Source organism: Magnolia sinica, chromosome 16 (genome assembly GCF_029962835.1).
Source record: "Magnolia sinica isolate HGM2019 chromosome 16, MsV1, whole genome shotgun sequence".
Classification (NCBI taxonomy): Eukaryota; Viridiplantae; Streptophyta; class Magnoliopsida; order Magnoliales; family Magnoliaceae; genus Magnolia; species Magnolia sinica.
In genome coordinates this window covers 59,849,183-59,876,726 of record NC_080588.1, presented here as the reverse complement: position 1 = coordinate 59,876,726, position 27,544 = coordinate 59,849,183, and the positions used below count along the sequence as shown (strand labels likewise).

General features: G+C 41.1%; 1 protein-coding gene across 2 annotated transcripts; it reads right to left on the bottom strand.

Moving 5' to 3' along the window:
• Positions 1 to 280: 280 nt before the first annotated feature.
• On the bottom strand, positions 281 to 26,685 carry LOC131229378 (uncharacterized). 2 transcript variants are annotated; one of them, XM_058225319.1, is made up of 6 exons: positions 25,491 to 26,685; positions 14,979 to 15,443; positions 13,331 to 14,410; positions 2,045 to 2,222; positions 1,012 to 1,399; positions 281 to 942 (listed from the first exon to the last, which is right to left on the bottom strand). In XM_058225319.1, exons 1-6 carry the CDS (start codon positions 26,541 to 26,543, stop codon positions 435 to 437), a joined length of 3,672 nt encoding a protein of 1,223 aa, XP_058081302.1. In that variant the 5' UTR covers positions 26,544 to 26,685; the 3' UTR covers positions 281 to 434. The 2 variants fall into 2 exon arrangements, with proteins under 2 accessions (XP_058081302.1, XP_058081301.1); XM_058225318.1 differs by having other exon boundaries at positions 283 to 1,399; positions 25,491 to 26,684.
• Between the last annotated feature and the right edge of the window lie 859 nt (positions 26,686 to 27,544).

The window sequence follows — 27,544 nt, the reverse complement described above, 5'->3', positions numbered from 1 at the left end:
GCTCTCTTAATCCTTCCCATCTTCCCAACTACGATACAAGCTAACCGTGATTGTAAACAACAGTGTTTAAAAAAACCAGACCAGACCAGAGAGCCAGACTAGTCCGAACCAAACTGGCCTAGAAAAATGAGCGGGCCTATCAGAATTCAGAGCTCAAACCCACTTTGGCTGGACAACTCTAACCAATAACCTATCAACAGTTTACATAAAGCACTGATAGTCTGATACAGATACAGACAATTTGTACAGAAATCTCTCAGAAATGTGCTCATAATCAGATACATGAATATCTCTGACCTCAACTTTCAAGCCTTTTAAACTCAATATCCCTTCAGCCATCTTTGCAGAGTTCTGCAACTATTGAGTGGCCCACTTAATATCTTACAATTTCTATCATATTGATTCCGGAGTTCATCTTGGAGCTCCCACCATCTTCATCCATGGCCCATCCCAACTGATTCAATCAATGCCTTGGCACTCTCCAGCCTGTGCCTTCCGTCATTGCCTATCTTTGGATGTTGAATCTCCTTCTCTATTCGAATGTACATCTCTTTTAGAGAAGCGGACACCAGTTCCAGCTCTTTCCAGTCTCCATATTCGGGACCCACCATCTTTATGCACACAAAATGCACCAGACCAAAGACCAGCCCAAAGTCTCGGCTTTCCATCGTGGCCGTTAAGCTATTTAAAATTACAGCACCAACTGCATCCAGTATCTTCAAATTTCCTTTCTTTAACTGCAGAACTGCCACTCCAATGAGCCTCTTGAACACTGAAAACTCCATTTCATTAGTACTGCAAGTCTCCTCCTCTTGGCTAAGTTCACTCAGTTCATTGAGCTCGGCCTTACCCAGAAGTACAGCCCATGTTGGACAAGAAAGCTGACCATGATTGGACAAGCCATTGGAGCCACCCTCTTTCGCTGCCTTGATCAGAACATGGCTGGAGGCCAATGCAAGGATCAGATCAGGAAGCCATGTCGTTGCTACAGGAACAAGATATGCTGCGTACCTTGATCCAACATGCAATTCGATTGAGGTGATTAGGTTGAGAAGGTTATTAGCAAGGTAGGAGGCCTCCTGTGACGGTGGGGAAGATTCACTGCAATTCTTGAGCACTAGATTGAGCAGCTTGGCTGCATAAGTGAAGGAGCTCTTGAGATATAAGAAAATATCTTTCAAATCTTCTTCCTCAGACAATGATATGTAGCCTGGGTGTTGATCCAGGGTGGTGATGATGTATTGTACATATGAAGATGTGAACTGCAATTCCCTCCCTTTGTTGAGGGAAGCAGATCTCACGGTGGCAGCATCGACAACAAACTTCAGAACTGTGGTAACCATTTTCACTGTATTTGATATCCTCCTTATTTCGGGGAAATCAGGTTTAGGTTCCGTACCTAAACAAATCATTAAAAAGAAAATATAGTCAGTTCACGGAATGGTGGGATTATTTTAGATGAGCCATCATATGTTGCTAGATTTTATTTTATTTAAAATAATTTCAAAAAAAAAAAAAAAAAACAGCATTTTTTCCTTTTTTCCAAATAGGTCATGAACCAATATGTCGACTATCAGAATCCTAGCAATCCAACTGGTGGCTTGATGGGGGGGAACTAACCGAAAATTAAAGTGAGATGGTGCAGATGATGGGCCCACCATATGAACAGTTTGGGTCACCAAAAGGTGGACACAATATGGGCAGTTTATTGGGTGAAAGAAACTGATTGGCTAAGCACAAATCTTGCCTCTAGTTACTATGTCCTGGAAAACAAGCAAGATACTGATCTGAAATGTAAATGTGTTATCAGAAAAGCTGTTAGATTAAAAAAAAAAATGGTTAGAAAGAGTAAGCTAAGGTTTATGTGCACCGGAAGTTCGCAACCCGGATACGGCAGAAACAAGAAGAATTAGGCAACTTTGTCAATTGAAAAACTTGGTAATGTCTTTTGTACTAAGGAAAAGCTCAGAGATAATTTTCATCATGGCACAATCGGATAGTGGTTTTATCATACATTGATAAGTTTCTCTGCTGTATGTCCTACCTATTGTGTTTGAGACATCTGCTAGAGCTTCTCTTCTCTTGGACTTACGACGCTCAACCATTTTCTCTCCTTGCCTGAGGTCGGAATTCAAAATGCTGGATTTTCCAGGGTCACATGCACGAAAGAGCCTCTCGGTGCAATTGAGGAGATGGGTCAGCGCCTGGTTTAGCACTGATTGCTGAAGAACAGAAGTCAAGATATGAGCAAGGAAGTGTAGAAAGATGCAGCAGAGTACAAGGGAATTCTTCTTTGTAGAAGGCAAAAAATCCCAGCATGAATAACTGCAGTATCAAAGTGGCAGGCACAACCAAAACTTTCAAGCTCTTACTCAGACTAAAGAAATCACTACATAGTACCTAGACAATCTCCACGACTGATTAACCTACTAGTTTGTGCACGAAACAACATCAATTTCGAGTAAAAGAAAGTACTAAAAATCTGAGTCTTCACTCTCTCTTTAAACTTTTTCCAACCTCAATATGCGGCCACATGTGCCAACCGAGTAAGTGTGGCAGATATCCGAGTGGTGCATCAATTTTGCCCCACAGATGTGTATCAGCCACTCCACTATGAATTAACTTGAAATTTGAAAGTTGATGTTTTAATGGGGATTGCTACAAGAGGTCCAGATGTATTGCTATCAGATATGTCAGGATGTGACCAACTAACGGTTGGATCCCTGGGTCGCATTTCAATTATCCAAAGTGATGGACCTCGCAATGGATGGGAATACCCAAAAATTTATTCTCAGATTAGAATATTTCGACCTTCGATCATTTAAATCTTATTCTCTGAAAATGAATCACCTCCTTAACCCTTGTCTTGTGGGAAATTGATCAAAAGCTTTGGATCATCCAATCTTGATTATTTTTTTTTTCAAAATGGCCATCATGTGTGTGGAACATCACAGAAACAGTCCAAACGAACAAAAAACCAATGGCTATAGTTCCAATCTATCCTCTAATTATAACATCCAAATGTATTGCAGCAAACCTCAAATTTAATATTTTTTTAGAAGACGACTCCCAAGGTATATGATTTTAGGAAGTAGATCCATACCATTTGAGGGGAATTCATTTGATACTCTATGAGGGTTGATACGAGGCACTAAAATTTGTAGATGCCAATTACCTAGATTAAACCATAAAATTGTGGGATACAAAATTATTTTATGTATCAGCAATACAACTGATAATATTAGCCGATATTATTGGTGTATTGCACCCATCAGATTTCCTATTCTGCTATTTCGTTAGTGTATACAGCCAACTGCTTCCATCAAATCTCCTATTCAATTGCAAGATGAATTTAGAAAAGTGGATCTGCAATTTTAAGTAATATTTTGGTCTTTAGCATTCAGTTTTAATTTAGGAAAATTCTTTTTGGCAATAGGAGGGAGTTTGATGGGGACATCTCATGCACATGCACGCCCCCCCTATGCACTTACGCAAGGAGGAGGAGGGCCCACCATCGATCTAGATCAATGACGACGTCTAGGGAGGGCCTCCTAGTCAGAGGGCTGCGTTTTGGTTCGTTGGAGTGGACCCGATAGTCATGTGAATCTCACAATGGGTTTTCATGATCGTAGCTCACCATTCTAATTAATCTAATACCTTAATTTTTGATTATTATTATTATTAGGAATATCATTGACGGTTTAGATTGCTTTGATTAGTTGTTATTTTTTATTACTTCGTTGGCAAGTAAGAGGTTGCGCGTATGGCGTGAGTTTTGAAGTATAGGGTTTTATTATAAATAGGCATCCCTTGTAGTCTTTTTCATTCAATGAAGATTAATAAAATTGCTGCGTTTTTCTGTTCCTCTAAATTTCTGAGTTGTGGAGATTCAATTGGGTGTGAAACCCTCCCTTCCTCGAAGGGCTGACTACTGTGGTGTGAAGCCACATTTATCCCGATTCGCCCCCACTTACCATCCATATTTCTCTTTTCCTACAAGTATTTCATCTGCAAATCCATCAATATTTGCAGGCATTTTCCCATCTACAGCAGATTTTTAGAATCTGGCCCTGTAGAAGGGCTGAAACTTCGGCGGAGCACCACGCACAAACCGTGCATCGGATCGAGCTGAGATTTGGGAATTTTGGAGTTCATCCCTGGCCGACCAAGGCCAAGGTGGCCTTTTTCTGAATAGTGGGCCCCACACACGTGGGGCCAGGATCACACGCACTTGCGTCTGGGCCATTGTTGCTATCTACACGTGCGGTACTTCTCTGGTTCGTCTCTCTTCTCTCTTTCACTCTTCTTTTACCCAAAATTCCTAAACATAACCCTAAATTACTCAAATCCCCAATTTTATACCCTTTCTTCAACCTTAGGGTTTCCCGAATTGAAATTTTTGAATCCCTTGGATTGGGGGAATTATTTCTATGCATGTGTGGATGGATTTACCCTCCTCTGATTCTTGTTTGGTCTATAATTTTGATTGATTTCGCCCTAGCATGTGTAAGCCTGGACCCACATAGATTCCCCTTGATTGAATGCTTGAACTTTTGTGTAATTGTTTCTGAACTATCGTGATCTAAAGCCTGACAATCTGCACATCATATTTGAATTTCATGTCCTACATCATATTTAGTATCAGAGCCTAGGATTCTTGTAGGGGAATGCATTGCATGTTTAGGGTTTAATTTATTTGTGTCCATTATACATTAAGTAACATCATATAGAGTTGTTTAGAGGTCCATAATTTCTAATATAGGCTGCTGAATTTTCTGCTATCAAAAAATCCGCATATCTCTTTGCTGGATTTTCTATTAACAGATTTTTTGGACAGATAGGTTGCTGGAAATTGAGTAGTATTGTGTCGTTTTCTCCATATATAGTCCTATAAGAGCATTTAGTCCTATCTAGGCGCATATAGTCATAGTAGAAGGTCCTTAGATTGAGTTAGTAGTTGTATGCTGACACGTACTGATCGTGGTTTTGGCTTGCACCCTACACTAAACGTGGAGCAATTGCAAGAGTCAATGAACAAAATGACCCAGCAGTTTGAGTCTTTGGGTAGGTGCTTGGAACAACGTATGGACCAACGCTGTGAGCAGCTTAATGTGCGCGTTACCCAACTAGAAACCTCCGCCCGGGCAAACCCCACCATTGGGGAAGATGCCCAATCTGGGGCAGGTGATCAGGAGATTAGACCAAGGAATGGAGTGGCCAAGGAATTGGTCACGGGCGCGCACCTGTGCACCCACCCCGTGAGGGACATCATGATATTATGACCCAGATGCGCAACTCCTCAAGGGAGTTAGAGTAGATGCCCCTTTGTTTGATGGTTACTTGGACCCTAAAGCTTTTCTAAATTGGTTGGGGGATATGGACCACTATTTTGAGTAGTATGACATATCAGATGCTCGTTGGGTCCGATTCGCCAAGATGAAGCTTGTCTCTCAAGTATCAACACCTTCTTAGCTTTCCTTTCAACATCTCTAACTTAAACTAAGTCCACTCAAGTGCACCAACAGTCCATGGTGTGTGATTCTAGGGTATGTTAGACAGGCTGAAACATACCTTGTATAGCTAACATACCTTATATAGTTGGTTTTCCATAGGTAGATGATTCGATTTTATTTCCTTCCTTGTATAGATCGTAATCTCTATATATTCAACCCCTTTGGGTTATCTCAAATACACAAAAGCTTTCGGCTCCTCTCTGCTTACATGGTATCGAAGCTTCACTGATCCAAATCCGACACCACCTGTCAGATCCGACCACCCTTGCGTCGTCCGACCCTGCTGCGTCGTCCGATCATCCCTCTGCTCGTCCAGTGCCATCTGCTGCTCGTCCCGCGTCCCCTGTTGAAGATTCGACCACCCTTGCATCATACCGCCCCTGTTGAAGATCCGGCCACCCCTGCGTCGTCGACCGTCCCTGTTGAAGATCCGACCACCCCTGCCCGTCCGACCACCCGTCCGACCACCTCTGCTCGTCGGCGTCACCCGAGTTCCAAGAACCTCTGCTCGTCCGGATCTGTTGCTCCTCTGCCATCCGGATCTGTTGCTCCTCTGCACATCCAGATCTGTTGCTCATCTGCTCATCCAGATCTGGTTGCTCCTCTGCTCGTCCAGATCTGTTGCTCCCATCCAGACCTATTGCTGTTGTTGATCCTATTCCGCCAAGATCCAGATACTGCTACCCGTTGGATATCTCCTGTTGTACGGTACACCTAAAACATTCCTCTGCTGCAACTCTTTGCGTGCTTTATATTAATTCCGATCAATGGATAAGAACTCATCACGTACAGAGGCCCCAAGGTGTAGTTTTGATGGTACCAACTATTCACTATGGGCCATCCATTTTCAGAACTTCCTGAAGGGTCGTGGTTTGTGGGGACTAATTGATGGATCTGTTACTATTCCCACTTCCACGGATGCCGATAAATTGGCTGATTGGGAAATGAACAATGGACGGATTATTACCTGGATTCTCGATTCGGTCTATCGATCCATTGCTGTTGGCCTCACACCTCATCGCACGGCTAAGGCAATGTGGGACCATCTTCAGACAATTTATCAACAAAGTAATGCGGCCCGGTCATATTGTCTGGAACAGGATCTCGTTAATCTTACTCAGCGTGATGACAGTATTCAATCATTTTATTCTAAAATTGTCACAATTTGGACTGAGATGGCCTTGATGGATCCAATATTTCCTAATGACTTTAGGATTTTCCAAACTATGCGCGAGAGTGCGCAAGTTAGCCAATTTCTTATGAAATTGCATCCGAAATTCGAGCATTGTCGAGCTGCTCTCTTGAACCGTAGCCCTACTCCTTCATTGAATTCGGTTATTAATGATCTATTGGCTGAGGAACAACAACTGAAAGTTCTATCACTTCCTTCCTCGACTCCGGGATCATCTGATATGGTGCTTGCTGTGTCCACCACTACACCAACACGTGACTCCTCTTCTTTAACCTGTCGCGGCTGCAACAAAGTGGGTCATGTTGTCGCTCAATGCAAAGAATGGTGTGCTTATTGTCGACGAACTGGTCATGGTATTCAAGATTGCCGTACACGTGCATATGCATCTTCTTCCGTCCGTGGACATGGTGGTCGTGGTCGTGCTCTTTCTGCCCTGTCGCCACTATTTCTTCCGAGCCGATTGTTACTGATTCTACATCTAATGTTTTCGCTGAAGGTCTTTCATCTCCGTTGACTCTTGCGATGCTCCAAACAAATCGTTCATGCCCTTTCTGCGGCCGGTATGTCGTATATCCTCATCTTCTACATGGTTCTTTGATTCGGTGCTTCCAATCATATGACCAGTTGTATCCCATTTTCGTGACATTCGTCCCTACACCTGAAATCATGCTATTTCTACTGCGGATGGCACTAGACTACCTATTCGATCTGTTGGATCATTGACTTTCTCTCTTTCTGCTCATTTCACCCTTCGTGATGTGTTTCACGTCCCTAACCTCTCCTCCAATTTAATTTCAGTTGGTCAACTCACATCAAATAACTGCTTAGTCATATTTCTTCCCAACTGTTGTTTTGTGCAGGATCTGGCGACGGGGAAGGTACTTGGGAGGGGTAGGCGGCATGGTCGTCTGTACGTGCTGGTTTTGATCCATCTGTCACTCCGGCTCGTTGTTTCTTTTCTCCTTCTTCATCAGATATTTCTTCGGCAAATAAATTGTGGAAACTATGGCACTTTCGCCTGGGTCATCCACATTCCGATCGGTTACTTCAGTTAATTTCGTCTGGCATGTTAGGGAATATTTCTCTTAATAAAAATGATTTGGATTATTCTTGTTCTTTCTGTTGTCTTTCAAAAAGTAAGTGTGTTCCATTTTTCCTAAGTACTACAAAATCATCTTTTATGTTTGAACTTGTGCATACGAATGTCTGGGGTCCACCAATTATGTCTCTCTCTGGGTTACGATACTATGTTATATTCATTGATGATTTCACACGTTACACTTGGATTTACTTTCTGCAATCGAAGTCACAGGTTTTTGAAAAATTCAAGTTATTTCACTCTATGGTGAAGACTCAATTTCGGGTTTCATCAAACTCTCCGCTCCGACTCGGGGGAATATCTCTCAACCGATTTTCGTACATTTCTTCAAGGGCATGGAATTATTCATCAAACCACCTGTGTTCTGATACTCCACAACAAAACGGGGTGGCTGAAAGAAAAAATCGTCATCTTGTTGAAACCGCCAACACCCTGATGACAACTATGAGTGTTCCTCATTCTTTCTAGGTGAAGCAATGTTACATTCCGTCTACTTGATTAACCTGGATGCCAACCAAAGTTCTGAACAATAAATCTCCTTACTTTGTTCTCACCGCTTACCTCGTACATATTCCACATTTCTTGTTTTTTGTTTTATCATTTATGTTCAACTGTATTCACGTGAACGTAACAAACTATCTCCAAAATCAATCAAATGTATGTACTTGGAATTTGGGGAGACTCAGAAGGGTTTTCGATGTTATGATCCAGTTTCTCGTCGTGTTCGGGTTTCACGACATGTTGTTTTTCTTGAGCACATTGCTTTTCATTCATCTCTTCCTCCTCCGCACACTCCCAACTCTCCTGGTCTAATTGCCTTTCCAGAAATTCCGTTTGCCTTAAGTACCCTTCTTCGTCCGTTGCAAGTTTACTCACGTCGACCACGTACAGATCCACTACCTATTACTCAACCCGAACCTACTGTACCCGTTGCTGATCCCGAACCTTCATCGATCCGTCGTTCCGCTCGTGAACATCGAGCGCCTGATCGGTTGATATGCTCTATGTCTGCCATGAATGTTACTCTGGATACCGTTTCTATTCCTACTTCATACTCTCAGGCAGCCACTCATGATTGTTGGAAGAAGGCTATGGCAGAAGAACTTGCAGCATTGGAAGATAATCATACGTGGGACATTGTCACTCGACCTGCTGACCAACAGCTAATTGGTAGCAAATGGATTTATTCGGTCAAACTCAAGTCTGATGGATCATTGGATCGATACAAGGCTCGACTTGTCGCTCAGGGATACAAACAGGAATACGGAATTGATTATGATGAGACTTTCGCTCCCGTGGCCAAAATGAAAACTGTTCGTACTCTTCTGGCTATATCTTCTATTCGCTCATGGCCACTCGCTCAGATGGATGTGAAAAATGCCTTTCTTCATGGAGATCTTCAAGAAACCGTGTATTTGAAACCTCCTCCTGGCTCCTTAATCCCTGACAATAAGGTATGTCGCCTAAAGAAAGCCCTGTACGGCCTCAAACAGGCACCTCGGGCATGGTTCCAACGCTTTCACGATGTTGTTACGGGTGCTGGCTTTACTCAAAGTGGTCATGACCCATCCTTATTTTTGCGCATCACTGCTCACGGAATTGTCATTGTTCTGGTCTATGTTGACGACCTCGTAGCGATGCTACTGGCATCTCGGCTTTAAAGGAAGTTCTGCAATCCTCCTTCAAGATGAAAGACATCGGCCATCTTACATACTTTCTTGGGCTTGAAATTTCACGTTCTAAACGTGGGATCCTGGTCAACCAACGTAAGTATGCCAAGGATCTTCTCGCTTTGGCATCATTGACAGATTAGAAAATAGTTCAGACTCCCTTAGAACTTAACATTCATTATGGCCGCGACGATGGTGATCTACTTGCACAGCCCGACTTATACCGCCGTTTGGTTGGGAGTCTGGTTTACTTAACTATGACTCGCCCTGATATTGCCTACGCTATCCAAGTCGTCAGTCAGTTTGTTTCTGCTCTTCGGACTCTTCATAAGACTGCAGTGTTACGCATCATACAGTACCTACGTGGAACTCTAGATCGATCACTATTCTTCTCCTCTACGGTGACTCTGGACCTTCGTGCTTATTCGGATGTTGATTGGGCTAGTTGCGCTCTCACACGAAGATCTACCAGTCCGTGTTTTTTTAGGCACTTCTCTCATCTCTTGGAAGTGTAAGAAGCAAACCACTGTTTCCAAATCAAGCATAGAAGCCGAGTATCGGGCGATGTCCGTTGTGTGTAGTGAGCTTGTCTGGTTACATGGACTTCTTTCTGACCTGGGTGTTCCTCTGCAAAATCCTACTCCGCTCCATGTTGATAATTTAAGTGTCATTTAGATTGCCTCTAATCCGGTTTTTCATGAACGGACAAAGCATATTGAAGTTGATTGTCACTTTATCCGGGAGAAATTTCAATCTGAGCTCATTTCTCTTCCACATGTTGCATCCCATGATCAGATTGCAGACATTCTTACCAAGTCCCTCACTTCTGCACGTCACTCATTTCTAGTTAGCAAACTATTACTTGTCGATGACCAGCATTAGTTTAAGAGGGGATGTTAAACAGGCTCACTTACCTTGTATAGTTAGCATACCTTATATAGTTGGTTTTCCATAGGTAGATGATTCGATTTTATTTCCTTCCTTATATAGATCTGTAATCTCTATATATTCAACCCCTTTGGGTTGTCTCAAATACACCAGGACGAGGGACACCGTACTACCTATAGCCGAGTTTGCGTTTAATAGTTCTTTCGATAGGTCTACAGGTCTAAGTCCTTTTGAAGTCATTACTGGTTATAAACCTAGGAAACCTATTAATCTTGTCCCTATGTCACTGTCCCATAAGCAGTCAGAGTCTGCAGAGTCTTTTGCGTATCACATTTATTCATGGCATCAAGAAATCAGGCAGAAGATCATAACTAGTAATAACATTACACACTTTCTACAGACCAACATAAACGTTTCAAGGAATTGAATGTAAGAGACTCTATGATGGTCCACATCAGGCCAGAGCAGTACCCTCAGGGAGCCGTTCGTAAATTACACGCGCGTAGCGCTAGACCATTTAAAATTATAAAACGAAACGATCTCAGTACGTATGTGGTAGATCTTCCACCTTCCATAGGAATTAGTTCCACATTCAATGTAGAGGATCTAGTTGCATTTCAAGGGACCACTGATATATTGTTTAGCCTGTCACCTAACCATCTTGATTCCCCAAACCTTTCCCTTAATCTATGGCCCCCTTCCGACCCATCTTTCCAGCCTCTACCTCCCATACTTACCCTTCCCACACCCAGAGAAGAGATAGAGGATATTTTGGACCATCAGATAATATCCATGTTGGACGACGGGTTTCAGAAGTTCTTGGTCAAGTGGAAGTCATACCCAGCTTCAGACAGTACGTGCCTCACTAAGGAGGAGCTTCAGAGACTTTATCCTTACATCTCGGAGCGATCCAGGAGTTTTATTTCGCCAGTGGCGAAACATTCGCAGCCGGGGAGAATTGATGGGAACATCTCGCACACATGCACGTCCCCCTTACGTACGTACGCAAGGAGGAGGGCCCCACCATCGATCTGGATCGATGACGACATCCAGGGAGGGCCTCCTAGTTAGAGGGCTGCGTTTTGATTCGTTGGAGTAGACCCGATAGTCATGTGAATCCCACCATGGGTTCTCATGATCGTGGCTCACCATTCTAATTAATCTCGTACTTTGGGTTTTGCTTATTATTGTTATTAAGAATATCATGGATGGTTTAGATTGCTTTGATTAGTTGTTATTTTTTATTACTTCGTTGGCAAGTAATAAATTGCGCACATGGCGCGAGTTTTAGGGCATAGGGTTTTATTATAAATAAGCACCCCTTGTAGTCTTTTTCATTTAATGAAGATTAATAAAATTGTTATGTTTTTCTTCTCCTCTAAATTTCTGAGTTGTGGAGATTCAATTGGGTGTGAAACCCTCCCTTCCTCGAAGGGCTGACTACTGTGATGCGAAGCCACACCTATCCCGATTCACCCCTACCTTCTATCATCCATATTTCTCTTTTCCTACAAGCATTTCATCTGCAAATCCATCAATATTTGCAGGCGTTTCCCCATCTACAGCAGATTTCTGGAATCTGGCCCTGCAGGATAGCTAAAACTTCGGCGGAGCACTAAGCACAAACCGTGCATCGGATCGAGCTGAGATTTGAGGGTTTTAAAGTCTATCCTTGGCCGACTAGGGCCAAGGTGGCCTTTTTTCTGAATAGTGGGCCCCACACACGTGCGGCGGGGATCACACGCACGTGCGTCTGTGCCATTGTTGCTGTCCACACTTGCGGTACTTTTCTGGTTCGTCTCTCTCCTCTCTTTCACTCCTCTTTCACCCAAAATCCTTAAATCTAACCCTAAATTACTCAAATCCCCAATTTTATACCCTTTATTCAACCTTAGGATTCCCCGAATTGAAATTTCTGAATCCCTTGGATTGGGGGAATTATTTTTGTGCATGTGTGCCTGTGTGGATTGGGGGTCTATAATTTTGATTGATCCGGCCCTAGCATGTGTAGGCCTGGACCCGCATAGATTCCCCTTGATTGAATGCTTGAACTTTTGTGTGGGATATGGAATTTTGTGTAATTGTTTCTGAACTATCGTGATCTAAAGCCTGACAATCTTGCACATCATATTTGAATTTCATGTCCTACATCAGAGTTGTGATTATTTTAAATAGAACGAAAATTTAAACAATAATTCTGAAGAGATTTAGGAGACACTTTGCATGGTTTATATACTTATGTGTAGAAAGATGAATATTTTGAATAAACTATGGATTGTTTGCAGGTGTTGCTAGAGTTCTAAGTATTCCTTGCTTGATTTCAACCATATGCTGTTGAAGAATCTTGTAGCGACTACTGGCTAAATTGCTTAAATCTTTCCAGCAATCCATCTTTCAAGTTATTTCAATCAACTGAAATGCTATAAGTAGGGATATAAATCGGGCGGGTTGAGAGTCAACCCGAGCCCACTCCAACCTCAAGAGAACCCAACCGACAACCTGACCCAACCCGAATTCTAACCCGAGGTGCCCAACCTAAACCCAACCCATATTCCTCTATACTCAACCCTAAACCGACCCAAATACATGTGCTATTCGCAACCCAACCTAACCCGATCTGAATTTTCTCAACCGGAACCCAATCTGATTTCAAATCAGCTTATTGTTTTCCAGCCCAAACCAAACCTGAGGACCTTGACAACCCAACCCAAACCGAATTCGGGTTGGCCCAAACCCAAGCTGCAGCCCTAGTTGTAAGGTGATTTACAGGCATAATTGGTATGTGTTGCTGTGAATTTGTTCTAGTGATGATTTTGTTGCATCAATATAGAACCTTTGTTGTGGTCTAAATTAGAACCAAATGTACAGTAAAAGAACATAAAATACTACCTAAGCACACTTCAAGAGATCAATCCATACAAAAGTGAAAGTTTTAACAGAGATAATGCAAAACAAAAATAGTACTTACCTCCGGCGAAATCCTTGTGGAATGCAAGCTGTTTCTCTCATTATCACCCACATCACTTGTATTCGCTACATCAACATTGTGAAGAGCCATGTGTGTGGCAAGGGAGGTGTACGCCAAAACTGGTGATGTATCCAAGAATTCACAGTGAATGCATTGTTCAATATTCACCTGAGAAATAACCTTCAAAGCAGACAAAGCCAGATCTGATATTGGAGAGTTTAACACAGCATTGCGGGTATCCACAGATACAAGAAGGTCTTTAATCTGCCATGCCATCACTGCAGCAATAACATAATCTCCCTCCACATTGGAAATGCCACAATTCGACAATCTTTTTCCATTTACCATACTAGATTTTGTAGATGTTTTCACAGAAAGCTTAACTTTCTTCCTTCTAGTTGGAATGCAGTGCATGGGCATGTCTGAGCCGAACTTGGTATGGCACCGAGAAGCAGTTCTTTGCAAATGGTTTACTAATGCTTCAAAGAAGTCATCAAATCTACCACAAAACAACACTAGCTTGTGAGCAGCCCTAACTTCTGCTTGCTTTTCAACGTTTTCAGATAAGCTGACACAATTCCTGAGCAGGTCCATAGATTGTTCGAGAAGCCAAGCTGCATTGTCTGGAGAAGTCATGGAGGCAATGTTTAAGACTGAAGCATGTGCACGCTCACTCGTCACTACACTAAGCAAACGCTTCAGTTTTTTGCCTGTAATCAACTCATTAAGGGCCATCTTGTTAGATGCTTCACTCAAAAGACTGCTACAAATGTTAGCAGCAGCAATAGAAAAGCCATCAATCTGATCAGGATTTAGACCATCAGGTGAGAGTGACAAACTGACACAGAATCTGACAAGTTCCATAAGAGGCTTCGGAGATGACCCTTCTGATAGAGCAAATTCACAGAACCTTGCCCCAGCAGTAGGAGACCTTCTTATAAGTGCAACACAACGATTACAGGCTTCTTTTGGAGTTACTTTTGAAGGAAAGTATGATGGTATTAGCAGCCTTGTTATTCTTTTAGCAACAAGTGGGTGATCATTTGAAAGGGAAGACAGTAAGGCTTCTAAACCAACCACCTGCACGAAAAATCAACCAGCCTTGAGAAGAAACAAAAGAAATCAGGAAGGAAAAAAAAAATTCAACTCACTCAAACCCACAAAATTGATATGTTCTATACTTCATGAGGAATTACAAGGCCCTGGTGCATGAAGGCATGAATAGTATCCTCATATGCCAATCCATAGACGTGGAGGCCATGGTACTTTGAACCACACTGTTGATATGATGCTTCCTTTAGTGGATGAGGGATGACCCAAAATCCTCCCAAAAGGTGACCTTAAAAAGTTAAGAAATAAATAAAGCAATGATCCAGCAGCCTAAGATTGGATGGACAGGATCTTCCACTCTAGAAGACTCTCATGGCATCGCCACTCCACGTTGGGGTTCATCCCAACTGTTTGGATCACAGAACAGTGGGCTCCTCTTGTGTAGACAGGATGCATAAGGACACTATTGAACAACGTGACGCATCAGAAACCCACCTGATTCAACATAAGTTGAATTGTTTCTAAGCCGGCGCAGGAGACTTAACAAATAAGCACCAGCTAATACAAAATACAGGTTTGAAATAGTAAATGTATGTACCTTATTAAACTGGAAAGTTGGAATATGTATTAAAGCCAGAAGGAGATCAGCAACGGCCACACGTACAGAAAGAATAGGATCAAGGAACATGAACCCCAATCTTGGAAGAAGCACTTTCAGAATTTCATGAGTTTGTGGATTGTCAAGCAGATATATAACGCCGTTTAACGTCGACAGTCTGACTTCATAGCAAATATCATGTGACATGTCATTAATAATTTTGGTTAATAACTTTGTAATTGTCGAAGAAGGAATGACTTCCCAAAATAAATGAAGAATACGGCAGCAGCCTTCCACAGCAACAACTCTCACACCAGGACAGTCGTCTACAAGTAATTTCTCCAATAAAAAGAACTGTTTATCAAGAAGAGTATCTTTGACCTCTTTCGTAGCATCTGGATCTTCAAGAGGAAACATGTCTAAGAGTAAATGCAATGCATTTTGGCGAACATTTGCGTTTGCAGCCTGCCAACAAAATAATAAACAATAAAGGATGTTATCACGGTTCAAGTGATGCAATAATAAACATTTTCTTTGTTAACTGCCTTTTGCGCTACCTCAGCGCTTGTCAATGAAAGTTCCCGTTATCTTTCAAAAAAAAGAAGTGTTGCACCCCTGAATATATAGAAGAGCATAGTTTAGATAAATGCGAATAATGTTAAATAACTTAGAACAAGAAATGAAATGGGCAACATGACTGTGAGTAGTAGCATGTGATAGTTGGGCTGACATGCAACATGGGGATTGGGGCATGATCATGTTGGCATGTTAGTGGTGTTTGGTAGACATAATAGTTTGCCCCTTGCTACTCTGTGCCACCAAGCAGTGACTCGTGTTCAACAGTATGCCTAGAAATTGTCCCTCGATAACCCTACTTTTCTTGCACGCCCTTTAGGTGTGCATGTAGTTGGACTGGCAGTCAGTACTTGATGGCAATGTTGTCAAGATCATTATCTTATTGCAAATGGTAATAGAGGTTGAATTGTATTGAATCACAAATCATAGGATTTTTTTTTTTTTTAATTTTCTTCAATAAAAATATAAATAAATCAGGAAAAAAAAAAAATTTAACTCTTCAATCATCCTTTTGCCATCAATGTGCACCAAGCAATACCATGTCATAATAGATTTTATCTTTCTTTTATTTTTTTGTCTTTCAATAAATTTCCTTTAAAAAACATCCAAGGATCCTTTAATAATTTATGTTCTTGTTACCTTTCTTGAATGTAGAATCACGTTGGAAAAGCGGCATTTGATATTGACATACTATAGACTAACGAAAAAAGATATTTTGATTTCTAAACATCATCCCACAATACATATAAGTCAACATGATCGTAGCCATCCATAAAAACATTCTAGATAAGACATTAATCAATTTGGTATTTCGACCAATTAAGAAGTAAGAAATCATGAAAAAAAAAAAACTCCATGATTTAACATTGAAGAGAATATATATCATTTAATATCTTATAAAGAACAAATAAAATAATTTACCTTTTCTAAGTGATTCTTAAAGCCCCCAACAATTTAAAAACGTAAAATGAAAGCCAAGTGAAACTTAAAATAGAAGAGAACAAGTTGAATCATAAATCGTAGGATTCATATAAAAAGGATTGAAGGTGGGACTCAAATCATTTTGCTTAAGATTCGACTCAAATCGTATATCGTATATGGTAAATTATAGGATTTTGACAACACTACTTGATGGGGCCGTGTTGGCATGCAAGTGTCATCTATGTGAACCTATGCCATGGCAAGTTTCAAAATGCCTGGTTAAAAGAGGAAGGTCTTTGTCTATGGTTTTGAATGTCGGTATCGGTCGACGTATCGGCCTAGCGGAAAAATGATATGATATGGCGTCGCATATCGGTATCGGGGTTTAAAGTGTGTGTGTGTGTGTGTGTGTGTATAAATGGGGGGAAATGGGATATCAAAGAATCTATCATTTTTTGTGTTTTGACGATGTATTCAATGGTGTATCAGACCATTCTTTGATGAAAATGTTGTATGTCAGTTTGACTTGTTGAAGATCAACTAAATTTTCCCTAATTGAATACAAATCAAGCGTGATTTTGTGAACTAGGGCCCATTACATTGAAAGACAACAAAAAGAATGTGAAAATATAAAAAAGAAAGTGAAGGTTTACCCTTCTTTCCGATTTTTTATATAATGGTCCACTTCGCTTCGATTTGTCGAATCCCATTCAAATTATTTGTTTTGATCTCAAAATATGTCTCGATCTAGCCTAAAACGATTTTTTAAGCTTCTTCCATGGTTTAAATGAAAAGAGAGAGAGAGAGAGAGAGAGAGAGAGAGAGAGAGAGAGAGAGAGAAATTTTTTTTAAAAAAAATAAACAAAAATCAAAATTAGGCTTTTAGGGGCGCATTGGCCTGTATTAGCCGTATGGCCCCAAATTGGCCGATATGGGCTAATACGGGTCAGTTTTTTTCATATCGAGCCAATATGTTAGCTTTTTCGTATCAAGCCAATATGACCCTGTATTGTCTTGTGCCAATACAGATACGATATGGTTGCATCGGTTGATACGATACCGATATTCATGTCTATGTTTGTGTGTGGTGGGTAGCCGCTCACAAGCAATCTACTTTTTGAAAAGTTTACCCAATTTGTTGCAAGAATGCTAAGATGATGATGATGATGAATATTACCACTCTCATATGGAACAGTCATTCAAGACTGATGCAACTAAATATGCCATGCAAGAAGTTATGAGTGGGCCCACTTGATCACACATTTAGAATGTGCGGACCCCACATGTGAGCCATAGTCACACGTGTGACAGGTAATGGTCTTTATAAGTTTATTTTAGTCTTTTTCATTTTCTATCTTTATGTAAATAAATAGAGAAAGACCCAAGTACCTCAACTTAAACAAGAGGGATTATTTGAGTCTTTTCTTCTTTAGTTAGGGCTTTCTCTTGTAAGCCTATTTAAAGCACCCCTTTAGACATATCAAGGATCTTTTGGCTTTATGAATTTTTTTTATTTTTTATTTTAAGTGCATTTCTTCTTTCTTAATGGATCATGGATGATCTTGAGGGAGGAATAGAAAAGGGGATTTGAAGTGATCTCTAGTTTTGACAAGAGGCTTGTGGATCTTATAACAACCACTATTCTTTTTCTTATTATTGTAAGCCCTTTCATTCCCCTTGATTTTCACGTGGTTGCTTCCCTTTTCCCTTGTTATGCCTCTGGAGTTTTGGGTTATGGTCCTGTACCACTCAAAAAGAAAAGGAAATTTTATAGGATCAGGATGGCTATAAGACCAGCCGTGCTTTTTGGGACAAAACGTTGGGTAGGTTAAGGAACAACATGTTTAAAAGATGAGTGTAGCTGAAATGAGGATGTTGACGTGGATGAGTGGCAAGATGAGGAAGGATAGAATTAGAAATGAATTGCATTTGAGGGAACTTAGGAGTAGCACCAATGAGTAATAAAATTAGGGAAAAGTAGACTTAGATGGTTTGGTCATGTGCAATGTAGTGCAGTGCAGTGGAGACTAAGAACAATGTCGATTAGAAGTGAGTTGGTACAATTTGAAGGCTCTAAAAGGGCAAGGAGAAGGCCCAAAAGGATATGGATGGAGGTAGTAAGAAAAGACTTGATGACTTATGATCTAAGTAAAGGTCTAACCCTTGATAAAGTGGAATGGCAGAATAGGATTCATGTAGCAATTAATTAGGATAAGGCTTAGATGATGATGATGATTATGGGAACAAGGTCCTTTTTGAAACTGAAATAAAGACACATTTCTCCTCTCAATCCTGGCTCCTCTTTCCCTTTTCCTCAATCTCCCATCTTCCCTTTTCTTTTATTTCCTTCCTTTTTCACCAAACCTTACCCAAAACCCATCAAACCCTAATCTTACCCTTTTCCCTTTACCCTTTTCCAAATCCTACATGTGAAGCAGAACAACTCATAATCCTAGGATGGCTACTAAACCTCAATATGAAACTGTATCAACATTGTAGCAAGTGACCGATTCAATACTATATCAACTTGTAGTAAGTGACCGATTCAATCTAGAAATGGTTTGACACTGGAAGCTTATTTCACAACCAAAATAGATACTCTAGAAGGATGAATTAAGGGCGCGGTTAGATTCGCCGCTTGTCTTGTATTGTACTGTAATGTATTGAAATGCACATCATATTCGTGTCTTGAATGGGTTTAAGATGTAGTGGACGGTACATCTTAAACCCATTCAAGACACGAATCTTGTGTTGAGTACTATTCTTTGCACAGATCTTGTGTTTGGATTAGTCGATTACAAGAAGAGACATGTGTTATTATTGTTATTGTGGTCACCCACCCAATGTCGGAAGATATTGCATACCTATACATAATTTGGGTTTCCCTGCATCCCTCAAGCACGACTTCTCCATCGAGACCGCCATCACCATTGGAATCAAACTGCTCGAATTTCCTCTTCACCTTCTCAGCTTTGTTGCTTCTCAAAGAAGCCATGTGTGCTGGTTGTAGTTATGGAGATAGTAAGAGCTGAGAGAGAGAGAGAGAGAGAGAGAGAGAACTTCCAAGAAAAACCAAATCAGAAATTGGATTTCTTCATCTTCCAAGAAAAACCCAAATGAGAAAATGGGTTTCTTCATCTTATAAAAAAACCGAAATCAAAAAATGGGTTTTGTCATCTTCCAAGAGAAACCCAAATCAGAAACTAGGTTTTTTTTTATCATTTTCCAAAAAACCCAAATTAGAAAAATCAGTTTCTTCATCTTCCCCTTTAAAACCCTCTCTCTCACTCCCTAGGAAAAGCAAAGAGAGTGATAAGGAGAGAGGGAGGAAAGAGGAAAAGATGGGGGTTCGGTGCTTTGGGAGGAGTATGGGAACTTGTGCTAGATTATGGTATTCCCTACTCCTAGTTTCACTGAAACTGATTCTTAGTCATGTTCATATCCAGTCGTATCTCCCGGATGAGTTCATTTCATCCGTCCGTATGATGATGTAAAACCCCTAAAGTGACAACAGCATTCTCGAGGGCGTGATTTCAATACTGCGAACCGCTAAAACCAAACAGCATTTTAGTTGTATTATACATTTACGACAGCACAAGCACGGCCAAACCCGCGCATCCAAACACGACCTAATGTTCTTGAAGAAGCAAGAAGAGGAAGCAATCCAAATCGTCAAACATCGATAGGAGGCCCCAAAGGAGACGTAGAATCTAGGAATATTTATCTAAGGTTACATGTTCAAAACGATGGCAGTGGCAAGGATGAGTATGAGCTAGGCTATTAGGTCAAACAACATCACTGCACACAACCACGTTCAAGAGCACCAACCTACCCTCGACAAGACTATTCCAATTATCTAGAAGGAGGGCGACCATGTCAAGATCCCACCAAGTATATCAAGATTGGAATGCTGAATTACAATTATAATTTAGATCCCAAGGTTTTCACTAACTGGCTAAAGTCAATGAAGCAATACTTCCGCTGGTAGGTAATGGAAGAGCTCGCCAACCTAGGTTTTTTACGAGCATTTCAAGATCCCACCAAGCGTATCAAGATTGAAATTTTGAATTACAATTATAATTTAGATCCCAAGGTTTTCGCTAATTGGCTAAAGTCAATGAAATGATACTTCCACTGCTATGTAATGGAAGAACCCGCCAACCTAGGTTTTTTACGAGCATGTCAAGATCCCAGCAAGCATATCAAGATTGAAATTCTAAATTACAATTATAATATAAATCCCAAGGTTTTCACTAACTGGCTAAAGCCAATGAAGCGATACTTCCGCTAGTATGTCACCAACCTAGGTTTTGCTACCTAAAAACTTAAGGGTAAATTATTCCATAATGGTAACAATGGTCATAACAGCCACTATTGTTACCGTTAGGATAAGGGCAGTAACAGCCATTATGAGCTTTAAAAGGAAAAAAAAAACTACAAACCGTTGCGAGACCCTTGTGACCATTGCAAAACCGTTACAGGGCCATTACAAGCAATTACGAGTCAATTTTTCCATAACGGACATTACAACCTCGTAACACCGTTACATAACTATTTTGTAATCCCTTACTTAAAGGTGTGGCCCATGATTGGTAGTATGTTGTCGAAGAATAATTGCAATGTTGTGGTTTTCCTCCATTAAGCAATTGGAATGAAATGAAGGCAATATTAAAGCAAAGGTTTCTCCCACAGGAATAAGAGAAGACCTCCTTCCAAGAGTTCCTCATGCTATAGCAAGACAATCTAATTGTCCAAGAGTACACACAGCATTATTATGAATTGCTAATCCCACTTCACAGAGACACCAAGTAGAAGTATGTTGCAAGACGCAGTAGCCTTCAGGCCAGAGGGAATACACTCTTCTGCTCCACTACCAGCAGGTCCATAGTGTGTCCTGTTAGTATAAACATCCCCCCCCCCCCCCCCCCAAAAAAAAAAAACCCATAAATTCCTCTCAGGATGACAAAATTGGCCAAAAATTCTGCCTCCAACACTCCTAGCCATAATCAGCAAGTAATCTTTTTTCTCGGAACGCCGACACAAATAGAAAATCAATTGCAACAGCTTAGGGAAGGTCGACCAACACTTATTCCAAATGTAGTGATCACGGACATTATGGAGTAGAGTGCCCATCACGCACTCTCTAGATATGTGAGGAAGAAGCCACTTGAATGCTACAAAAGAAACTTCATAGAAAACCACAAGGAAGGTGAACATGAAAGCAATCTAGAACGTGTCAATCAGGAATTGAGGAAGGCATAAATGGCTTTAAAGAAAATAAATTATCATTGGTGGTCCAAAAGGATCCTAAGAACACCAAAAGATGCCCAAGAATACTAGTTGAAAACGAATATCTTCCATACACAAGTGTCATGTCGTAGAAAGGTTCTCAAGGTTATTATTAATGGAGGTGGCAATATGAACATGGTCTCGTAAGGCATGGTAAACAAGTTTTTCTTTCTTTCTTTCTTTCTTCTTCTTCTTCCTTTTTTTTTTTTTTTTTTTTACACACGCACACACTAGTGGTGTACATCGAGTCGAACCAAGTCGAGCCGGCCTCAGCTCAACTCGGCTCGAACACTGGCTGACCTCAGCTCGAACTCGGCTCGAATCGGTCCTCGAGCCTGACTAGCGAACTCGGCTCGGTTCGGTCAGCAGCTCGGGCCGAGTTCGAGCCGATGAGGCATTTCCACAAACACCTGAACTGCAACTTCAAAAACCCACAGTTTTACAAACAAAGGCAATGGTTTTACAGGTGTTTTATCAAACACCTTCTAAGTAACATAAAAACCAAAAAGAGAGAGAGAGAGAGAGAGAGAGAGAGAGAGAGAGAGAAAAGGTATTTGTTTCAGGTACATACCTTGCTTGCCACTAGTCAAACCTTCCTTGCCACCAGCCACATTTTGTTGAGTCATTTTATCAAACAGTTGGTGAGCAACATCAATGGCAAAGTAACCGAGTCACCAAGTTGGTTCGATCCGAGTTCAATTCGAGCTGGATTCGATCCGAGTCGAGTCGAGCTGGGGCCTGCACGAACTCGACTCGAACTCAACTTCGAACCAAGTCGAATCGAATTTTTTTGAGTCGAGTCGAGCGAGCTAATTGAGCTAGTCAGTTCGTGTACAGCCCTACACACAACCCACACACTCACGCCTTAGTGGGATTTCACCACCTATGGATACTCGAACCCTTGACCGGGTGTTGAAACTGCTAAGAGTCTAGCACTGGAGCAGGAGTAAGGATCCAACATGGTAAACAAGTTGAAGCTAAAGGCTCAAAAGCATTACAAGCCCTACAAAATTGCATGGGTGAAAGAAATATTTGTCCCCATGACCAAGTGTTGCTTAATGAACTTTTCCTTGAGGCATTACAAAGAATCACTTTGGTGTGATATCATTTCAAATGAAGTCACACATATATTATTGGCACACCCATGGATTTATGACAAAGTGTAATTCATAAAGGTCGCAAGCTTCATGTACAAAGAGAAGCTTGTCACTCTCAACCCTATGAGAGATGACGAATCCAAAGGAACAAAATTGGCTTCCACAATGTCAAATATGGACCGATTTGCTGAGAAAAGTCAAGAACAAGGAATTATGTATGGTAGGACGCAAATGCAAGACCAATCAGATTAATGAAGGCTTTATCCAACCACATGAAATTCAAGACATTTTATCCCAATTTCAAGATTTGGTCCCAAGTGAACTGTCCAATGATCTTCTATCTATGCACAATATTTAGCATGCAATTGATTTGGTGCCCAGAGTGCCATTACTAAATTTCTGAACATACCAAATGAATCCAACAAAGCATGCAAAGCTTCATCAATAGGTAGAGGAATTACTGGCCAGAGGCTTCATTCATGAAATCTTCGACCTGTGAGTCGTGTTAGTATTCTTAAAATGATAAAACTACCCCAATGCGGTCATATCTTTCCATACATTGATGGAAGGATTGGTCCATATTGTTGTCCATCATCTTGAAATGGTCCAAACCCCTATCCACCTACTTTGAACGGTCTGGCTCACTGTCCACCATATTAGAAATGTCCAAATCATTGTCCACATACTTTTAAATAATCTAGATAGTTGTTCATCTACTTTTGAACTGTCCAAATAGCTAACCACCTAGTGTTGAATGGTCTAGATCGTTGTCCACCATCTTAGAATGGCCCTGATTGTTTTCCACACTCCACATACTTTTGAATGGTCTAAATTGTTGCTCAAAGTTACTACTAAGGGAATTTTCGTCATGTTCAAAAAATAAGCTAACCGTCTTTACTTAGATTTGACAAAAAGTGATAAAATAAATAGACCCTCAAAATGTGGGTGGTGATATCAAAAGATTTTTATTATTATTCATCTAATTAAGCCAAAGGAAGATGGCATTTCATTGAAATTCCTTTAAAAAAAAGTGTGTTTCCTCTTTTCTAGATGGATGATGTAGGAGAGAGGAATAGAGACGAGGATTTAAATTAATCTCTAGCTTTGACTAGAGGGTTGTGGATCTTATGCAAGGTATTCAATAACAGTAATGGTGGTTGTAACGGCCAGCCTTATGGCCATTATGGCCTTGTAACAATTAATTAATTAATTAATTAATTTTAAATTTTAAAATTTAAAAAAAAAAAAACATTAAGGAAGAAACTATACTGGTGCTGTATCGACCCATTACGGGACTGTTACAGGCCTTTTTTTCATAACAGCCTTTACAATCTCATACAGCATAACAGGTCCTACCATTACCATTACATAACCATTTTTTAATACCATGATCTTATTACAACCATTGCTCTTTTTCTTATTACAGTAAGCCATTTCATTCCCTTTGAGTTTCCTTTGGGTGGTTCCCTATTTCATTGCCTTTTTCTTGTTGCTTTAAATACCAAAAACAAGTCAACTCAATTTCATCCATACCAAGATTAATTTCTTGCATCCTTTCTTTGGAATTTTTGTATGGCACAAACAGTCATGCATGTCACATGTAGTCTGTGTTTGTTACATCTAATCTTTATCGCTGTGCAGCGAAGATATTGCCAACTTTCAGACTAGTGTTCATCTGGATATTCCACCAAAATGCAGTCAACGTAAGGAATTTGAAAATGCCAAAAAATTAGCTTTCTCCATGCATGGCTGTTCACTTTAGTGGATGGGGTAGGCACACTAGAGGTCCTAACCTATAATTTTATGTTTACATCCCTATTTAGAACTGTTCAATAACCAGCCCTATTAAACTGTTCAACAACCAGCCTTATTAAACTGTTCAATAACCAACCTAATGTTGTCATTCTCAATACCTTTGTACATGCTGACAAATAAATATTTCAATCCACAGATACAATGACCATGATGGCCAACTTGTCCAGTCTCAAGTCGATTCATGACTCAGCTGAGTCGGGCCTGAATTGGCCCAACTTGGCTGTGCTGAGGGTGAGTCATCTGGGTGACTCGTGGAGTGTGCTTTCGAACTGGATCAGGTCCAACCGAGCCAGAGTTGCCAATCCATGATATTGACCCATGGATGTCATGGACTCCATGACCAAGTAACCCCCTTGCATGCCATGAAAGCAATTGAAGCTTAGAAACTGACGATTCAGTTCATTACTCGTTCATAGGATACAAAGTGAGATTTTGCAATATGGAAACTGGATTCATATGTGGGATGCTTTGAGAATGTGATGTCCCAAGAATTAGAATGTATGGAAACTTTGCACAGGCCATCCAAAGTTGTAGAAAATGAATAGTTGAAATTTTTCAAATTTCTTGGGAACTTAACACTGGCACTGAAGCATGTCAGTAGCAACCTTTCAATTTAGAGGAACGACAATTGGCCAATCAATTTCAGAATCAAAGACCTCATAAAATCATTTATAATGGAACTATTGAACTTACACTTTGATTACTAGGTGAAAGGTCTCACTAAACAAACACAAACCGCTACCATATCTGAACAAAAAGCTATTCAAAACAGCAGTGAGGAAAATAAGACGACAATTGCCACAAGAAAATGTACCTGCAACGAACGGAACAGCACAGGCTCCACAAGCCGAAAAAGAACCTTCTCGACCCCATCCGTCGTCCTCTGATTAATAAACCCTCCCAAAATCCTCCTCACAGATGCAGCCAGTGGCCTTGAACTTGCATGTATTGCCCCCTCAACCAAGCCCTGCAAGAACCCACTTTCAATCTCATCCCTTGACCCACCTTCCTTCCATGCCCGGAAAAGAACATCTGCATAGGCCTCCAACATCGACTTCCTTCCAAATGGGATTTGAGCATGTATTAGCGCCAATATCTCCTTCACAAGCTGCCCATTTAAACCAAACAAAGATGCTAAAAACCGCCTCCCATCGTCCGTCTTCAGATACAAGGGTGCAATCACACACCGCACAAGAAGCATCTTCAAATCATCAATACTCTCATCGTCAAAATCGAACAAAGAGAAAGCATCCCGAAGAGCACAAACCCTCCGGACATCGACCTTCTTCCCTTCCGTCAACGACCGGGACACTAGGAACGGGAGCGACTGAGAGATCAGAGTTTCCCGCCCAGGCCACCCCTCTCTCCACCACTCCTCGCACAATCCAGTGATTTCAAGCATCAAAGCGGGGTTCACTTCAAATAGAATGAGGCTGTCGTGCAACGCGTGGACAGAGTATAGAAGATCCGACGGCTGGAATGGCTTACTTGGATGGGAGATACAGAGGTGCGCAATGTAGGTGTAAACCTGGAGGCTTTTGAGGAGGATAGGACGGTTAGAATCGGTTGTGGGGGCCGAACGGGAAGCAGGCTTTTGGCTTCGAGACGAACGGCGGGGGCGTTTGGAGGGTGGGGAAGGGGGCGAACTGGGACGGTCGGGATCGGAGGGGTGGGTGAAGGAATGGATGGATTGGGAGACGGAGTGATGGAGAGCCGATGGGAGAGATGAGGAGAGGGGGGATGTTTGGGGAATGGAATGGATTAGGGTTTTAAGAAGGGTTTTTGAGGATTTGAGAGGTAGGTTTGAAGCTGAGAGGAGGAATTTCTGGGGAGAAGATTGAAGAGAGGAACGGAGGGTTTTTTCCATGGTTAGGGTTTTTTGGGGATTTTTCTGAGGGGTTTTGGGATTTGATTTTTGTGATTTGATTTCTAGGGTTTGGAGGGTCTTGGATCTGAAATTTCAGGGTTTGCCGTTGAAGAGGAAGAAAGGACAGAGAGGAGCAACGAAGGAAATGAAGATACCGCCATTTCTGAGGTTTGAAAATTGAGTGAGTACCGAAACTGGGATGCGAGTTTCGTGCGACACGTGTTGCATGGTGTTCCTGCAACAAAATCTTGTGGGGCCCACCGTGGTGTCCGTGTGGAATCTACTCGGTCCATAAGTTTCTACAGATCATGTTACGAAGATGATATAAAAATGAACCATATCCAATATTCAAGGAGGTCTTAGCACAAGAAAAATGGGGGCTGAATGACCACCATTGAAACCTTACGAGGCCCTACAGATGTTTTGAAACCTTAGGTGAGACACACCATCAGAGATTGATCCAGATCCAATATGCAAATGGGCCATACCACAATAAACAGTGGGGATTGAACAACCACCTTCAAAGCTTACACGGCCACAAGTTTTGGTTTGGATCGGTCTGATTTTTGGTCCCATGAAACCATGTTTCATGTCACAAACGATGGACTTAGATGATATGTGATGCAGGGAAAGACATGAGGTTAAGCACAATCTTCCTCGGGGGTAATTGTTCCGAATCTATGGAAACTATCCATACTTCTAATGCCATGCCCCGACATTCGGGGTACTCGAATAAGGTTTTCGGGACCTGAATTCTAAGTTCGTGAGTTATAATATTATGATATTTATTACAATTCACATGATTCAATCAAATTTAATAAATATTCAAAGTCGTTTAAAAGGAAAAGATTGTTGAAATAGTATCCTCTGCACTTGTGCATTTTGTAGTAGGGTAAGCATAACAGCCTAGTAGGGTTATTTCTTATCCAAAATTTAACATATTCAGATTATATCAAATTTTTATAAACAATGGAAAAAAATAGAATACAGATAATAAAAGA